General features: G+C 37.2%; 1 protein-coding gene and 1 pseudogene across 1 annotated transcript; both read left to right on the top strand.

Moving 5' to 3' along the window:
• The first annotated feature begins 6,025 nt into the window (after positions 1–6,025).
• LOC128055563 (putative olfactory receptor 2W6) lies at positions 6,026–7,005 on the top strand. Its single transcript, XM_052648174.1, is given in 2 exon segments — positions 6,026–6,944; positions 6,947–7,005. Coding segments are annotated over 2 exon segments (978 nt in total).
• A 4,066-nt stretch (positions 7,006–11,071) lies between these two features.
• Positions 11,072–18,092, top strand: LOC128055562 (olfactory receptor 2J3-like; annotated as a pseudogene).
• The last annotated feature ends 1,323 nt before the right edge of the window (positions 18,093–19,415 follow it).

Below are 19,415 nucleotides of genomic sequence, written 5' to 3'. Positions count from 1 at the left end.
AATCCCTGACTAAAAATAAAAGCTAAAATTATAAAGCTTCTACAATAAAATATAGAGAAATATCTTCATAAGCTTAGAGTAGGTAAAGACTAATCATAAAAGAAAAATTCATGTGTTGAACTTTTTAAAATTAAAGCTTTGTCTCTTCCAAAGACACCACTAAGGAATTAGAAAAGCAAGCCATAGTCTAAGGTTCCTGCATATTCAGGATGATCTGTGCAATCACCAACAGACAACACTGCCTTTGTGAAACTCTGGGAGACCAATAAGAAGTACCAGCACATCACTGGAGCAGAGACAAATACAAGATGGACACACTGATGAGGTTAAGAACAGTTTTACTTTACTACCTACCATCTCTCCTCCAAGGTGTCACAGCTCAGTGCCAAAGGAGACTTCCTTAGCCTGTGATTTCTCCACTGGGAGAAGGTGAGAGTACCTGAGTGAGCAACCGGCTTCCCTAGCTGTACAACAATGACACTGACAAGCAAACCCACTTCTTTCTCACCATATTCAGTATGCCACGATGTGCTGCAAGACTCGCGGGGAGTGGTGACTGTGAGGAAGGAAGAGCCTACAAGAGCAGCAGCTAGGACTCTTGGAGGGCAACAAAAAGAGACAGTTCCTACTAAATGCATTGCAGGCTCCATCAGCAAAAAAAGACAGAGGACAAAAATAAATAAAAGTATGAAAAAGACATTACAACTGCTACCACACAAAATAGAATCAAAAAAGACTATACCAATAATTGGACTACTTAGAAGAAACGGTTAATTTCTAAAAAACATACAACCTATCAAGATTGAATTAGAAAGAAATATTGGTAGAAAAATCTAACAGACCAGTTACTAGTAAAGACATCAAATCATATATGACAAGCCCAGAGCAAACACCATACTCAATAGTACAAGGTGGTAAGCTTTTCCTCTGATATCAAGGGCAAGACAATGATGACCACTCTTGCCACTTCTATCAATATAGTTGGGAAGTCCTAGAAAAGGAAAAGAAATGAAAAGCATCCAAATCAGAAAGTGAGAAGTAAAACTGTCTCTGCAGATGACATGATCTTTGATATAGAAAATCCTAAAGACCTAATAAAAAAAGCTCTAAGAACTAATAGACAAATTCTGCAAAGTTACACATAGAAAAAATACAGTCTATTTAGACATTCCGCACATATGTAGGGGAGTGTGTCAATGGATAAATTATATCCTAATGTAAATATGTGATGAACACAGAATTCAAGACCATGATTCTCCTGGGAGTCAGGCAGGAAGACAGACTGGACAGTGTGAAGCCACATAGCCAGCTCTAAGCTATTAGTAAATTTTCAGCTATTGAACAGAAGGGCAGGCTGACACATGTTCATGGTATTTTCTTTAATTCATTGAAAATGAAACAATGATTCTATGGCTCATGTACCTAGAATTTTAATTATTCCATGATTTTGTAATCAAATATTTTATTTCCTATGGACACAATATCTAGATAATTGCCTGTATTTCTCCAACTTGATATCTTACCTCTTGAATAAACCAAATTTCAATTAAATGTGTTATTTTAATAAATATGGTTTACATTATATTTATAATATTCCATAGAAACATAAGCACAATATATAAATTTACCTCTGAAATTAATTTCCATGGAAGAAATCTAAATAGAAAATGGATACACCCCAAAGTCTTAAGGGAACTTTTCATGAAATTGTTGTTTGGATTAGATTCTGACCATAGTCAAAGATTTGTTAATCACCTCTGTGGGGCACCAGTCCCCAAGGTCTAAATCACATCCACATAGTAGCCTTTAAAATTGCACACAAATATTTCCCTGCTACATCATTACAATTTTTGTAGTACACGCAGACCAACATAGCACTCTCTTTGTTTAATTAGGCAAAAATCGATCTACAAATGCATTTAACAAAAGTATACACTAAAAGACTACAAATATACTATCAAAAATACATTTAACAAAACAATTCTTCAGCTCTTCAACCAGTCCTGCATCTAGTTTTTCTCCAACATCCACATTAGATGGAAACCTCTATTTAATCTCAGTTCAGCTGTTGTATTTAAACATGAATGTGATTGTCATGTTATTAATAATATAAGAAACTGGCAGATATTGCAATATTTCATAGACTCAGTGACTTGCCAAACAATTTTTCTGAATTATCAATGAAATGAAGGATCATCATAGTGTGCACAGGAGTACATCTGGACTACTTAAGAGCATGACAACTGTGAATTCTACCCTCATGAAAGTATAATTACGTTCTAATATGTTTTTCTTCTGGTAAGTATTCGCTGCTATCTCCAACAGAAGACATGGAATAGAAAACAGATCCTAGGCAGCAAGATGTTAGATTTCAGTCTAGCATGAAAGCCAATATGTGACAGATATGTGAGATAAAAATAAACCCTAATACACTAATTCCCTCTCAGGAATGAAGATTATATTCAATTTCAACAAGAGCAGTTAGTGAATATTTTAACTTAGTAAATGCTCTCTATGCTGAGCATCTTACTAAACAGTTTATATGTAATATAACATTTAATTATCCTCACAAACCATTCTATGAAGTAGATGCTCTAGAATATTTTACAGATGAGGAAACTCTGGCTTAAAGAAGATAATTAGTTTGCTTCATTCCACACAGTGAGAAAGTAGCTGAAGGGTGTTCTAATACCATCACTGATGGTCTGACTGAGTTGGGGGGTCTTAACTACTTTTATCTTGTATTTTTCTGCTTTGGCTTTGTATAGTTACAGCAATGTATCATCTTGCTTTACAGTTATAAAAGACCCATTTAATATATTTTTTATATAAAATTTTAGACAACCATGAAATCTTATGTATCTAGTTTTATCTCCATATCATTGTGTACACTCAAGTTATGTTTAAATATGTCTGGTTCATTTGTCTTAGATTTCACTGAAGAAAGTACAATGTAAAGTTATGCTACATTATTAGAAACTGAAGTTCATACTATGAAAAATGAAAGTGAGTTTTAATTAAAATATAGCATGCCTCTTTTAACATCTATTTCTTTGACTCATGTTCTAAGTCTCGGACTTTTAAATTTAAAATGATATCTAAATTTTGAAACTTCAAGGCTTAAACAAAATATTAAAAAGCATAAAATAAAGTCTTATATTTGGGTTCACAAGATTAAATTACATAAAGTATAACTCCTGTCTTGACAGCACTTCTAACAAGGGACCTTATATAATCCAAAGTTTAAATTAAGACTGTAATGTTTTCCACCTGCTAAAACTGGCTACATTTTAGAAAGCATGTGTAAATCATAGACTGTCACTATTCTCTTCAACAGTGTAGCACACCTGGTACACTGTGTTTACTTCTAAACTCACTATTCTGAGGCATTTAATAAACCATGGTGCATCCAATGGACTGCAACCAGAAGAGCATAGTAATTAAAGATTGTTCAGTGACCTATGCACTTGGTCTGGGAACATAAATGTAAGTGTATATTTAACAATAGATTCTAATATTAAAAGAGACTTAAAAGACATATAAAAATTCTTAACCAAATTAAACAATAGTGTCTACAGATGCACATTTGAGTAATTACACTAGTAAAATACAAGGAGGTGGTTACTATAAACATCAGGATAGCGGATACTTTCAAGGACAGAGAAGGGTTATGACTGGAATGAGGCACAAAGAGAAGCTCCCAGGGTGGCTGGCAGCATTCTGTTTCTTGACCTGGGTGTCAGTTACAAAAATATTCACCTTAGCTCACCAAGCTTTTATTTTCCTTTCTATATATATGATTTATTTTATAATAAAACTACCTTTATAAAGCCATGTCAAATTGACTTATTCTGTATTTATTTCCAGAAAAAATAAAAAGAGCTGGTGCCTGGATGTTAGAGGCATCTTTGAGTTCTACATGAGTAAGTAAGAGACACTGGTTAAAGGAAAGAGGCTGCTTCATGTGCAAATGACTTTCTGTTACTGAATTTATGGAAATAGGAGTGGAAGTGAATCTTCCTGTGGAAGGCTTTCCTGTGCAGGACAGAAGGCTGGATTCATGGTGCCCAAGGTTCATTTCAACTCTAAAATTCTCTGGCCTTTTAATTCCCAACACTATCCCAACCTGAAGTGGTCAAAAAAAGCCAAGTGCATTCTGTAATCAAGTCATTTTGGAAACCAAGTCTTTACACTGTATTTGAAAGTTATTTTGTGTACATAAGTATGATTGTGCACCTAAAAAATCATGCCAAAAAAATGTTTAAGCATTCCAATTTAGTTGTAGACCACATGGTGAATCACCACCATGAAAAACAAAGGAAATGAGGGATAAATAGAGTAACAGTGATTTGGGGGTAGGTGAATATAGCTTTTCATTTTTAGAATTAAACGTGAACAAAGGCTTTCTGCCTTTCATTGGAAAGCCTTCCACAGAAGGATTCACTTCCAAGTGTCTTCACAAATATTAACCTTCACAATATTCCTTCACATAACACATAGAGAACCTAGTAGACAGACTGGTTAAATAAATTGCCCAAGGATACATTGCATCCAAGTGGTGAAGCTGGAATTTGATCCCAAGCACTCTGAGTCAAGAACTTGTGTTCTTAAGCAATCTGCTTAACTTAGTCTGATATCTACTGCATAGAAACTGGACACTCAAATTAAATCTCCATTGTATATTGAGAAAAACTACACCTCTATTTCATACTACTTAATAATAACAGTTCTTTCATCATGATTATAATATATAATGTTCTAATTAAAATGCTTATAAAAATTATATACTGCAGGTAATTTATCTTTACCTTATCTTACTATAACTGTAACAAATAGGTTATTATTCTTTGACCCAAAGACACTATAAATGCAAAGTATACATTTAGGTCTGAAATTCACGGTTAGAGATTATATACAGTAAAAAATTCATAAAATAACTCAGTAATTAGACATTCCCTCTGTTTAATAATATGATACCACATCCAGACAAAGTAAGACTGATATTATTGTATCCCTTATCTGTATTCTTTTAGAGTTGAAATTAGGTGATAGTTTCACCTATAGGGTTCCAAAGCAACCAGAGGATAAACTCATGTAATTAGTAAATTCCATGGGGAAAAACAACTCATTCATTGTTTAACAAACTTCTTGTTTCAATTAACTGCCTTGTTAATTTTGCTGAAGGGACAGGTACATAGGAGCTAATGCAGATTGCTACCATGTGTATGTGGGGACCAAAGCCTTCTGGAATTAGTTCAACTTTTAACTCTGCGACATATCAATAAGATTGCTGAGATGGTGTAATAAGATTCATAAAGATGTTCAAAGAAATCTATAGCATCTGTACATGTAAATAAAGGTTAATAAAAAGGATTTTTTTTCCTGGCACCAAAAGCACATTGCACAAAAAAAGGGCAGGATAGTAAAGAACATCAAAATTAATACAAGAACAACAGTGTAATGTTGAATAGAAGGAAAAAGTGGAGGAGGATGCTGGTTGTGATGACAATTATTATTATGATTATAAAGATTGAGCTATAGACATTTGGAAGTGAATATGGAAAGTAATTGTTAGCAAACGGTAGAGCTTACCCCAGGAGAATGTCATTTAACTTTTACCTTAAGCTCAACAGCTTTATAAGAAAAATATTTGTGTGACTCAGTGGTCAAAATTTATTTTTAGAAGCATTCTGGGGAATTATCTGGCGGCCCAGTGGTTAGGATCCACATTTTAACTGTTGGGGTCCCAGGCTCTATCCTTGGTTAAGGAACTAAGATCCTGGGAGCCACGTGGCATGGCAAAAATAAAAAATAAAATAAAACTACACTTGATATGATTAAATATGTAGACATTTGGGAAAACGAACACAGCAGGTATGTTAAGAGGTGTTCCAAAATGGGAGAAAGCATGCAAATAAGTGACCTTTGGATATTCATGACAAACTTCAAAGGTTTTTAGTTCTACCTAAGGCTGACACTATGTTTTCTTATCATGGTATAGCTTCCTAGTTTTTCAAAAGGACCAATGGGAACCAGCAATGGAAGTTCCAGAACAGACTTCATCCTTCTGGGCTTTTCTGATCGGCCCCAATTGGAACACATCATCTCTGTGATTGTCTTCATCTTCTATATTATAACCCTGGTAGGAAACACAACTATCATTCTTGTATCTTACCTAGACACCCAGCTCCATACGCCCATGTATTTCTTCTTATCCAATTTGTCTTTTGTGGACCTCTGTTACACAACTAGCATTATCCCCCAGATGCTGGTAAATCTGTGGGGTCCAAAAAAGTCTATTACATATGGAGGCTGTGTGCTCCAATTCTTCTTTGCCCTTGACTTGGGAGCCACAGAATGCCTTCTCTTGGCTGTAATGGCTTATGACCGCTATGCTGCGGTCTGTCAACCTCTTCACTACACAATAATAATGCACCCGGAGCTTTGCCAGAAGATGGTGTTGACTGCCTGGTTAGGTGGTCTTGGCAGTGCCTTAATTCTTTGCTCTTTGACTTTGAAGTTGCCAAGATGTGGGCACCGGGAGGTGGATAACTTTATCTGTGAGATGCCAGCATTGATCAAGATGGCTTGTGTCTATTCAAAAGTAATTGAAGTTGTTGTTTTTGCTCTTGGAGTGGTATTTCTTCTGGTACCTCTGTCACTAATTCTCATCTCATATGGAGTCATCACTCAAGCTGTCATGAGAATCAAGTCAGCAGCAAGGTGGCGAAAGATCCTTCATACATGTGGTTCCCACCTCACAGTAGTATCTCTGTTTTATGGAACAATCATTTATATGTACATGAAGCCACATACTAGTGCCTCGCAAGATGAGGGGAAGTTCCTTACTCTCTTTTACACCATTGTCACACCCAGCCTTAACCCTCTGATATACACTTTAAGAAACAAAGATGTAAAGAGTGCAATAAAGAGAATATTATGCATTAAAAAAATGGTCAGCAAAGTCATGAATTAAATGGAAAAAATCAGAGTGTAGAGAGTTAAAGAAATAATATTGACCTTGCCCAACAGAAGATCAATCAACACACTTATTCAAAGAGCAATTCTTGGGTGTTTACCATGTACCAAGAATTGTACTAGGTACTGACTCTGTATATAAATAGGAAGTAGGGATTAATGATAAGGAGACAGATACATAAACATATAAAAATAAAATGTAATTCATACATTTAAAAGCTTCAAGATTAATCAGGGACTACGAATAAATAAATAATTATGCAATGTTGTAAGTATAGCAATGAACAAAAGATTGAGGAAATATTATTCATAAGCATCTATTACAGATAAGATTGTATTGATTTTTTTCCTTCCCAGACATAACACTTATATTAGAAATAACACTCTTTCATTCACCTGATTTTGCCAGAGGAGACTTCGTGGTGAAGACTAACAGCTCACCAACACCCATTCCACCTTCTCCCTCAAGTTTTAAAAGACCAGACGGCTACTACGCTGGGGCGTCCCTGGTGGCTCAGTGGTAAAAAATCCACCTGCCAATGCAGGAGACACAAGTTGGATCCCTGGGTCAGGAAGATCCCGTGGAGAAGGAAATGGCAACCCACTCCAGTATTCTTGCCTTGGAAACCCCATATACAGAAAGTCTGATGGGCTACAGTCCATGGGGTCACAGTCAGACACAACTTAGCGAATAAACAACAACTACAAGTTGACCATTTATAATGAAGTCAATAAAAAAGGCTATTCCTTATTTAGCACTATCTGCTTGCACTTTCGCTTTATAATGTTCTTTCTTTTCTTGAATTATAGTGGTCACTTCAATTCAGTCACTCAGTCATGTCTGACCCTTTGTGATCCCATGGACTGCTGCTCATCAAGCTTCCCTGTCCATCATCAACTTGCAGTAGTAGATGGTAATTTGGGGGGAAGGTTTTGATGCTCTTACCTGACAAAACAAAAATTTAGTAATCATATGTTTAATTTCATTTTTACTTTATTTTCCTGGTAAATATATGCAAAATCTGGAGGTCTCTATGCTGGAGAATAAATTAAACTTCTCTACAAGTTGATCATTTCAGAGATTGAAAATCATCTCTGTAAATGAAATAGTCTTCACATCTATAGTGCCACTGCTATGTCATTTCAAGTGCAAACGAATCCACCATCTGCCTGAAGTATCAAATATTTGGGAAAAACTGACATTAGGCTATTTCTCACCTGTACTTTCAGTTCTGTTAAACAAAGGCAAACCTTTGTTAGGAAAAACAATTCCTTTGTGAGAAAGAATATTAGCTATTTGACATCTGTCAGAAACAGCAGATACTTCTTGAAGAAGACACTAATTATTACCACTAGTCTGCAAAAATATAGATTTTTATCTTTGGAGTTGAGGATTCAAGAGAATTTATACTTTTTTTAAGATACAGTAGTATCATCAAAGGAAATAACATCAAAGAATAACATAACTTTAACATATGTTTATCTCATATTTTAAGTGCACATTCACAGTAGCCACATGAAAATGATGGGTTTTAAGTTTTTGTGCGCCAACCAAAATATCAAAGAAAAGTTTCCATCCTTGCTGTCCTGCTGGTAAGAAATATTTCATGAATTTAAATATGGCCCTTTGCTTTTCTTTATTGTCATTATTTTGCAATTTATTCATCAGCCCCCAATTGCAATATTAACAGAACGTTGTCTCCATTTTGCGCTGCCTTTCCCCCAGAATGATCTCCAAACATGAAATTCCACAAATGAGTTTATATCAGTTTGCATACCCGACCAGGAAAGGATTGGTATCTAAGTTCACTACTGCCATTTCGGCTTACTGCCACGAGGTGGTGCTATGAAAAATGGTCCTTCAAGATATAAGCACTGACATTCTAATGAGAGCTAAGAAGGTCACAGCGGTTCTTATAAGGAAACTGACTCTCCCCTTTGCTTTTTCATAACAATTCTGCACCAGTGAGCCCAGCCTTCAGTCTCCCTTATTGGCAGATTTTTGTTTCCAGATTTTCCAGTTTGAAATTCACCCGTCTTCATCAGAGGACCTGCACCCCATTAACTCTGGCCGAATTTGCTTAGGCATGAGATTCTTGAGGCCCACATCACTTTGCTCTCTTCTTCATTTGGGATCCCGATCTTCATTGGGTTGGGCAATTTTTCCTTCATCAACCAATCCTCCAACCTACAACTAGCTCTCCGGACACACACACACACACACACACACACACACACACACACACACTTTTATAATTAATCACACTCTTTCCCGAGAAGATGGCAAACTCTACCCACGTCCTCTCAATATCCCCAGCATCTCTAATTCATAAATTTGCTGCAAGAATGTGGTGCAACAGGCATTAGGATAAACACTGCAACATCACAGTGAGAACCAAAGAACAAGATTTATTGGGGAAACACAGGAAACCAAGAGTCAGGAACAAGAGGTAAAGTACTTCCACTCTCTCATAATCTCAGGGAGAGGTGAACCAGTGCCAGGGTCAAGCTGCTCTACTCCTGACACAACTGCTCTAGCTTCTCAAAAGAGAAACTTGAATTCTACTTCTTAGTGAGACATCAAGACTACTTGGTTGCCAGGCAGTCTGGGTTTAGATGCCAACTGTTTGAGGAAGGCCAGCTGCCTGGCACCTGAAGACCGTGGATACCTGGAAAGTTGGAGCCTATCCTGTTAGGGAGTGTAAGGCAATGGTCCAATGGAAAACTGAGTTTGAGTGCACCGCTTCCCTCCAGGAAGAGGGGGAAACCCCAGTTCCAGCTAGCTCCTTTCCTAGGCAACCTAGAATGACATCTCAGGATCACTTTTGAGTAGTTCTACTCATTGCCACACAGAGGATTAAGAAAAATATTTCACACAGTCTTAGTATAGTCTGTAATTAGTATAGTCAGTAATTAAAGTTCTCAAGAAATATTAACTATTGTAATTAGTTCTATTTGACTATTATTCCTTTTATATAAACCATTAGGAATCTCATATGAGAAGAGTATCAGAAGCAATTGATGGGGATAGACTTAGTCTTTTTCTAATCCATTAGCAAAAAGAAAAAAATATCTAGGAGTACCTCAAACCTCACCCTTAACTCTCTGTGGGTAAATTGGACTTAAAGTATACACTAAACCAGATGGACTTAATATTTACAAAACATTCCATCCGAGAACAGCAGAACACATATTCTTCTCAAATACCCATGAATATTCTCAAGGATAGATCATAAGAACTAATATTGTTAAAATACCCATACTACCACCCAAGGTAATCTACAGATTCAATACAATGCCTATCAAAATTCCAATGGCATTTTTCACAGAAATAGAAGAAACAATCCAACATTTGTGTGGAACCATAATGAACCTAAAGAGCCAAACCAATTTTGAAAGAACAAACTAGGAGGCACAACACTTCCTGATATTAAACTATACTACAAAGCCATAGTAATCAAAACTGTATGGTATTGGAATTAAAAACAGACACATAGGTCAGTGGAACAAGAATAGAAAGCCTAGAAATTAACTCCTACGTATACAGATAATTCATTTACAATAAAGGAGCCAAAACCATGCAATGACCAAAGGACAGTCTCTTCAATAAATGATGCTGGGACAACTGGATAGCCACATGCAAACAAATGAAACTAGACCTCTCACAATACTTAACTCAAAGTATTACACCTCTCACAACCATTGACTCAAAGGCAGATTGAAGACTGAAATTTCATGACCTGACCATAAAACTCCTAGAAGAAAACATAGGGGAAATGAATGGTTTTTTAGATATGACACCAAAAGCACAGTTTAAAAAAAAAGGCAAAGACAACCTATGAAATAGGAGAAAATCTATAAAATATATATCTAATAAGAAGTTAATATATAAACTATATAAGGAACTCATACACTCAATTGCAAAAAAAAAGAACAATTATCCAATTTCAAAATAGACTGAGTACCTGAATAGATATTTTTCCAAAGAATATATAGAAGTGGTCAAAGGTACATGAAAAGATGCCCAACATCACTAGTCATTAGGAGAATGCAAATTAAAACCACAGTGAAATATCACCTCATACCTGTCAGAATGGATATTGTTAAAAAGCCAACATTACTTTGCCGACTAAGGTCTGTCTAGTCAAGACGATCGTTTTTCCTGTGGTCATGTATGGATGTGACAGTTGGACTGTCAAGAAGGTTGAGCAACAAAGAATTGATGCTTTTGAACTGCGGTGTTGGAGAAGACTCTTGAGAGTCCCTTGGACTGCAAGGAGATCCAACCAGTCCATTCTGAAGGAGATCAGCCCTGGGATTTCTTTGGAGGGAATGATGCTAAAACTGAATATCCAGTACTTTGGCCACCTCATGTGAAGAGTTGACTCATTGGAAAAGACTCTGATGCTGGGAGGGATTGGGGGCAGGAGGAGAAGGGGACGACCGAGGATGAGATGGCTGGATGGCATCACTGACTCGATGGACGTGAGTCTGAGTGAACTCCGGGCATTTGTGATGGACAGGGAGGCCTGGCGTGCTGTGATTCATGGGGTCGCAAAGAGTGGGACATGACTGAGCGACTGAACTCAACTGAAAAAGCCAACACAAATAACGTGATGGTAAGGATATAGAAAAAAAGGAACCCTGTACACTACTAGTAGCAAAGTAAGCTGGTATAAACCATTATTTTTAAAAGTATAAGAGTTCCTCAAACATTAAAAATAGAAGTACCATATGATCCAGCAATCCCATTTCTGGGTATATATCCAAAAGAAAGAAAACAGAACTCAAAATGATATCTGCACTCCCATTTTCATTGCAGTGTTATTCACAATAACCACAATATGGAAACAACCTAAGTGCCAATCGACAGGTGAATAGATGAAGAAGATGTGGTATATATGATGTACAATATATAATGGAATATTACTCAGCCATGAGAAAGAATGACATCCTAGTATTTGTGAGAATATGGATGGACCTTCAGTGAAATGTGCCAGAGAAAAACAAACAATTCATGATATCACTTATATGTGGAATTAAAAAGAAAAATGAGTAGAAAAATGGTCAACAGGGGCTAGGGAATGGAGAAATAGAGAAAGACTTATAAAAGGTTACAAGGGGAATTCTTTGCCAGTCCAGCGGTTAGGTTCGGTGCTTTCACTGTCATAGACCTGAGTTCAATCCCTGGTTTTGGAAATAAGATCCCACAAGCCATATGGTGTGACCAAAAAGAGGGGAGGGAAATGGTTACAAACTTCAACTATAAGAAAAATAAGGTCTGAAGATCTAATGTAAAAACCTGGCGACTGTAGTCGATAACATTGTATTTTATAGTTGAAACTTATTAAGAGAGTAGAACTTAAATGTTCTCATTCCCCCTAAAAGAAGAATAATATGTGAGGTGATGGTGTGTTAATTAACTAGAGGGTGAGGAAGAGGGTAATATCCTTTCATAATGCATGCTGCTGCTGCTGCTGCTGCTAAGTCGCTTCAGTCGTGTCCGACCCTGTGCGACCCCATAGATGGCAGCCCACCAGGCTCGCCTGTCCCCAGGAATCTCCAGGCAAGAACACTGGAGTGGGTTGCCATCTCCTTCTCCAATGCATGAAAGTGAAAAGTGAAAATGAAGTCGCTCAGTCGTGTCCGACTCTTAGCGACCCCATGGACTGCAGCCCACCAGGCTCCTCCATCCATTGGATTTTCCAGGCAAGAGTACTGGAGTGGGGTGCCATTGCCTTCTCCGTTCATAATGCATACACATATCAAATCACAATGTATACTTTAAATATCCTACAATTTTATACTTCAATAAAGGTGAAATTTTAAAAAGAAAGGCAAAGCAAGGTAAGGGGAAACAATCATGGAAAGTACTACTTAGAAAGGATGGTCAGGAAGTTCAGAGTATGTGATATGTGAGCAGAGACCTGAATGAAGTAAGGGAGTCAGTCTTGCAAAAAAATATAGGAAAGAGAATTCCCAGGAATTGCAAAAGATATGGCTCATGTGTTTGCCAAACAGCAAGAAAGTCCTATAAGAGATTCTTTCTACAGGGACAGTTGCTGCTGCTGCTGCTGCTAAGTCACTTCACTCGTGTCCGATTCTGCGACCCGATAGACAGCAGCCCACCAGGCTCCACCGTCCCTGGGATTCTCCAGGCAAGAACACTGGAGTGGGTTGCCATTTCCTTCTCCAATGCATGAAAGTGAAAAGTGAAAGGGAAGTCGCTCAGTAAGTGTCCGACTCTTCGTGACCCCATGGACTGCAGCCTACCAGGCTCCTCCGTCCATGGGATTTTCCAGTCAAGAGTACTGGAGTGGGTTGCCATTGCCTTCTCCACATACTATAAAGCTTCTTCTGAAAGGAATCATTCAGAATATAGGATGATTCTATAACAGTTGTTCCCAACCTTTTTGGCCCCAGGGATAGGTTTCATAAAGACATGATTTTTCCATGGACTGTTGGGGGGGAAGGAGGGTGGCATGGTGGCGGGGGGGGGGGGGGCGGGGGAGGGGGGGAGGATTGCAATGATGCAAGTGCATTATATTTATTCTGAACTTTATTTCTTTTATTATTACATCAGCTCCACCTCAGATCATCAGGCATTAGATCTTGGAGGTTGGGGACCCATTTCTTATAAAACAAATTGCCTCAAGTCTTTCTTTAAACAATGCTTTGAAAGAAAACATTGGTGATTTGTTCTGATTCCACATATCCAACAAAAATACCACATAAGCAATAAATGCAAGTCACATCAGTATTTTAAGTTTTCTTGCAGTCATTTTTATAAAGGTTAAAATGAATAGCTGAGATTTTAATCATGTTTAATTAATTGATATATCTAAAATATTGTTTCAACATGTGATCAATATAAAAACTGAGATATCTTACTTTTTCTGTACAAAGTAAAAACTGGTGTGCATTTTAACTCACAGCACATCTCAATCACATTAACAGCATTCAGCTCAGTAGTTACATGTGACTGCTGCTGCGGCTAAGTCACTTCAGTCATGTCCGACTCTGTGCGACCCCATAGATGGCAGCCCACCAGGCTCCCCCGTCCCTGGGATTCTCCAGGCAAGAACACTAGAGTGGGTTGCCATTTCCTTCTCCAGTGCTTTTTCACTTTCACTACATGTGACTAGAGTCTACTCTATTAGACAGTGTTGCATTAGACAGCATTGTTGTTCAGTCACTAAGTCGTGTCCGACTCTGTGACCCCATGGACTGTAGCCTACCGGGCTCCTCTGTCCATGGGATTTCCCAGGAATTAATACTGGAGGGGGTTGCCATTTCCACATAGTTCTAAATTAGACTAAAGAAACACAACTACTGCAATGTGTGTACCTTAATCGAATTCTGATCGATGGTGCCAGAAAAAACAGCTATAAGACTTCGGAGGATAATGGGGAAATTTGAATGTGGGCTAGATGTTAGATGTATTATTGAATCAGTAATTTTCTTGAGTATGATAATGGTGTTGTGACTATGGAAAAGAATGCCACTATTGTCAGGAAAGCATTCTGGAGTATTTAGAGATAAGTATCATGATATCTTCAACTCATTTTCAAATGGTTCAGAGACAGGCAAAGTAAATATGACAAAAATGTTTTATAAAAGTGGGGAGTGATGGGAAGCCACTGGAGAATTTTGACAGCACCTGACTTGCATGTTCAAATAATCTGATTGACTGCTCTGTAGTATGTCTAGCATCTATCCTGTAGGGAGACCAGTGTAACATGACCTAAATGGAGACAGCGAGAAATGTATTCAGGATATATTTTAAAAACAGCATTAACATGATTTGCATGTCTTCTTGAGAAAAAAAAAAGGAAGATGACTTTCAAGAGAGTGGTATAAACATAGGTATTTATTTCTCCCATTCCACCGTCTGCCTTGAAATGACCCCATGAATACAGAAATACCATGTGTGTGGTTTATGTAAACATATTGTTGACATAGAGATGATAGCAGAGCATCATTTAGTTTAACAGGATTAGAGTGACGGTCAGGAGAAGATACAGACAATTAGGACCACTTGCCTGAAGACTAGAACATGATACTCAGCCACAACTTAGAACAGGGAAGCCAAAAGGAGCCAGCAAAAGCAAGAGGAAAGGAACAGTTATAGACACTGAAAGGCAACCCTGAAAAAGCATATGATGGAAACCAAGAATTCTTTCCTTTCAAAAATTATCTTATTGTGCCCCCACCACGACCACATTTACCACGTTAGGTGGCATTTAATCAGAAAGGCTGCTTTTCCAAGGCAGCTATCACAAAATTTCTCACTGAGCATTTCTTGATCAACACCTGATGTCTTGCTAATTTGCATAACAATTAATGTTCAAGTGGATTATCAGTGAAAAGTACTTATCAAACATACGTGGCCTAACATATATAGAAACACTCCTCATTCTGGCGTGAGAGGCATAAGAATCAAAAAGGTATGGAACCAGAATTTTAGTGACAATGCCCAGGATTTGTTTCCTAAATGGACTTGCATCTTGCCTTTTTTTTTTCTTTTTTTTGACCTGAAAGTAACCAAAATTCTGCCGCTGCTGTCACATCGTCAATAAACCTTTTATGAAAGGTAGTAGTGGAGCATCTGAAACGGCAGTGAACTGGGACCTCATGAGCTTATAGAATATATGGCACAGCTGTCTTATTCTAGCAGGTAGAATATATGCCTACCTGCTAGCATCTGCTTAATAAACCTCCATATGAGTGGTACGATTTGGTCAGTGTCACTTTCATTACAACCTGGACAAAAGGTTGTACGGAAAATGCTAACCCTGTAGTCATCTCAAGTTTTTCAGGGACTGATTATCTACCAAAATAACCTGAAAGCTGAAGGTGACCAAATTGGCTTTTATCAGGTCAGAACCCTTGTACAGCCCAATTCTCTCGTTATACACTATTAATTCTTTTCTTAATTTATTATAACTTGCTTCCTTGCACAGATCATTTCCTTGTTACACACTATTAATTCTTTTCTTAATTTATTATACCTTGCTTTCTGCATCTATAAAAATGAGAATCTGAACTAAAGTGTTTAAGAACAAATATCTACAAGACTTTCTTGTCTGTTAACAGCTGAGAGACGTATGCATACACCCTCCAAAATAAGAAGAAACAAAACAATCATTATTTTAAAATAACAATTCACTCCTTTTAAATATAACAAATTCATATGAAAATGATTACAAGCCCCTATAGTTTCAGCAAAGAGAGAATATACAAAATAAATATTTAAAATCTACAGCTCTCCTATCAAGTTAGCAATTAAATAAAGTACATCAACAAAGATAAAATTAAGATATGTAGAATATTTTTATGAAGAAGTTCTATTCATCTTTACCAAAGGAGGAGAACTTTAATAAACTGAGACATGCTGTATTCTTCAAAAAGAAAATTTTAAATATAAACTTTTTTAAAACCTTAAATACAGATATTTCAGACAACTTCCTATATTTTGTCTGGCTTATAATAAATTGATTTCAAGATTTATTTGGAAAAATGACAGCTTAGTAGATCAAGACATTCTCTATTTTAAAAAAGGTAATAGATAAGGAACTGCTATGCCAGGCATTGAAATGTTATCAAGTAATAATTATTCAAACTATTGGTTTGCAGATGATTGAAACAAAATGGACAGTCCCAAAACAAACAGGTGGGCATTTCTAGTTCTGGCAATAGGGTGATAGATCATTTTAGCTAATCAAATGATGGAACACAGTTCATTACTCAGCTTGTTAACTGAACACAAAGTGGTCAAGTAAGACATTTTCTGCAATTTGAGAGCTTTTTGTTGGTAAACACTGTTCCCACAATATTGAGTCATCTATGTGAACAATAAAATTTTATAATCTGTTGTTCCCCCTTTGGGGCTTCCCTGGTGGCTCAGACAGTAAAGCGTCTGCCTGCAATGCAGGAGACCTGAGTTCGATCCCTGGGTCGAGAAGATCCCCTGAAGAAGGAAATGGCAACCCGCTCCAGTATTCTTGCCTGGAAAATTCCATGGACAGGGGAGCCTGGTAGGCTACAGTCTATGGGATCGCAAAGAGTAGTACACGACTAAGTAATTTCACTCACTCACTCATTTTCTGGTTTCTTCATTACCCCTTTCTACAGATGTCAAAAAGCAAAAATAGTGGACATATCCAATGCCAGCTCAGGTAGTAACTTCGTTCTGCTGGGCTTTTCCGATCAGCCCCAACTGGACTCCATTATCTCTGTGACCATTTTGCTCTTCATATCATGACTCTGCTAAACAACACAGCAATTATCCTGCTAACTTTTCTGGACAGCCGATTTCATACACCCATGTACTTCTTCCTCAGTAACCTCACATTTTTAGATATCTGTTACACAGCTAGTATTGTTCCCCAGACGTTGATAAATCTGTGGGGGCCAAACAAATTACTTATGCAGGTTGTATCCTACAGTTCTTTGCCTTTGACTTTGGTGCAACAGAAAACCTTTTATTGGTTGTCATGGCCTGTGATCGTTATGCAGCAGTCTGCCAACCCCTGCACTACCTGGTATCATGCACCCTCAGTTCTGTAAGAAGATGGCAGCTGCATCATGGTTGACTGGCATGTGTGATGCTCTGACTATGAGCACTTTTGCCTTTTCACTGCTGCTTTGTGGTCACATACTCAATAACTTCTTTTGTGAGATGCCTGTCTTTCTTAAGATAGCCTGTGCATACACCAAAGTAATGGATGTTACCATTTACACACTTGGAGTAATTTACCTTGTTTTGCCACTATTTTTCATTCTTGTCTCAGATGGAATCATCACTCATGCTGTGACTAAGATCAAGTCAGGCAGAGGGTGGAAGAAGGTGATTAACACCTGTGATGCTCAACACCTGTGGTGCTCATCTCACTGTGGTCAGCCTCTTTTATGGCAGTGTCATCTCCATGTACTTGCAACCAAAGAAAGGTTCCATGCACAAAGCTGATAAATTTCTTGCCCTCTTTTACACCATTAACACCCCAAGTCTTAACCCACTAATATACACTCAGGAATACAGATGTCAAGGGGCTTTAAAATGGCTTTTTACAAGAACCCAACATAGGAGCACCCCACATGTAAAGCAAATGTAACAAGTATGAAACGGGAAAATAGCAGTAACACAATAATAGTGGGAGACTTTAATACTCCAACTCACACCTATGGATAGATCAACCAAACAGAAAATTAGCAAGGAAACACAAACTTTAAATGATAAAACGGACCAGTTAGACCTAATGGATATCTATAGGACATTTCACCTCAAAGCAATAAATTTCACCTTTTTCTCAAGTGCACACAGAACATTCTCCAATATAGATCACATCCTGGGCCATAAATCTAGCCTTGGGAAATTTAAAAAAAAAAATTGAAATCATGTCAAGCATCTTTTCTGATCACAATGTGGTAAGATTAGATGTCAACTATAGGAAAAAAAAACTATTAAAAATACAAACATATGGAGGCTAAACAACATGCTTCTGAATAACCAACAGATCTCAGGAGAAATCAAAAAGGAAATCAAATATGCATAGGAAAAAAGGAAAATGAAAACATTACAACCCAAAACCTATGAGATTCAGTAAAAGCAGTGCTAAGAGGAAGGTTCATAGCAATACAAGATTACCTCAAGAAGCAAGAGAAATATCAAATAAATAACCTAACTTTAATAAAGCAACTATAAAAAGAAGAAATGAAGAACCCCAAAGTTAGTAGAAGGAAAGAAATCACAAAAATCAGACGAGAAATAAGTGGAAAAAAGTGAAAATCAACAAAATCAAAAGCTGGTTCTTCAAGAAGACAAATAAAATACACAAACCATTAGCCAGATTCATTAAGAAAAAAAGGGAGAAGAATTAAATCAACAAACTTAGAAATGAAAATGGAGAAATCACAACAGACAACACAAAAACACAAAGGATCATAAGAGACTATATAGGATCATCAGCAACTATATGACAATAAAATGGACAACTTGGAAGAAATGGGCAAATTCTTAGAAAACTGAACCAGGAAGAAATAGGAAATCTTAACAGAACACATCACAAGCATGGAAATCAAAACTGTTATCAAAAATCTTCCAACAAACAAAAGTCCAGGACCAGATGGCTTCACAGCTGAATTCTACCAAAAAATTAGAGAAGAGCTAACACCTATCCTACTCAAAATCTTCCAGAAATTTGCAGAGGAAGGTAAACTCCCAAACTCATTCTATGAGGCCATCATCACCCTAATACCAAAATCAGACAAACATGCCACAAAAAAAGAAAACTGCAGGCCAATATTACTGATGAACTCAGATGCAAAAATCCTTAACAAATTTCTAGCAAACAGAATCCAACAACATATTAAAAAGATCATACATCGTGACCAAGTGGGCTTTATCCCAGGGATGCAAGGATTCTTCAATAATCACA

This window comes from Budorcas taxicolor, chromosome 11 (genome assembly GCF_023091745.1).
Source record: "Budorcas taxicolor isolate Tak-1 chromosome 11, Takin1.1, whole genome shotgun sequence".
NCBI classification, from domain to species: domain Eukaryota; kingdom Metazoa; phylum Chordata; class Mammalia; order Artiodactyla; family Bovidae; genus Budorcas; species Budorcas taxicolor.
This window is presented reverse-complemented; position numbering and strand designations above follow the sequence as displayed.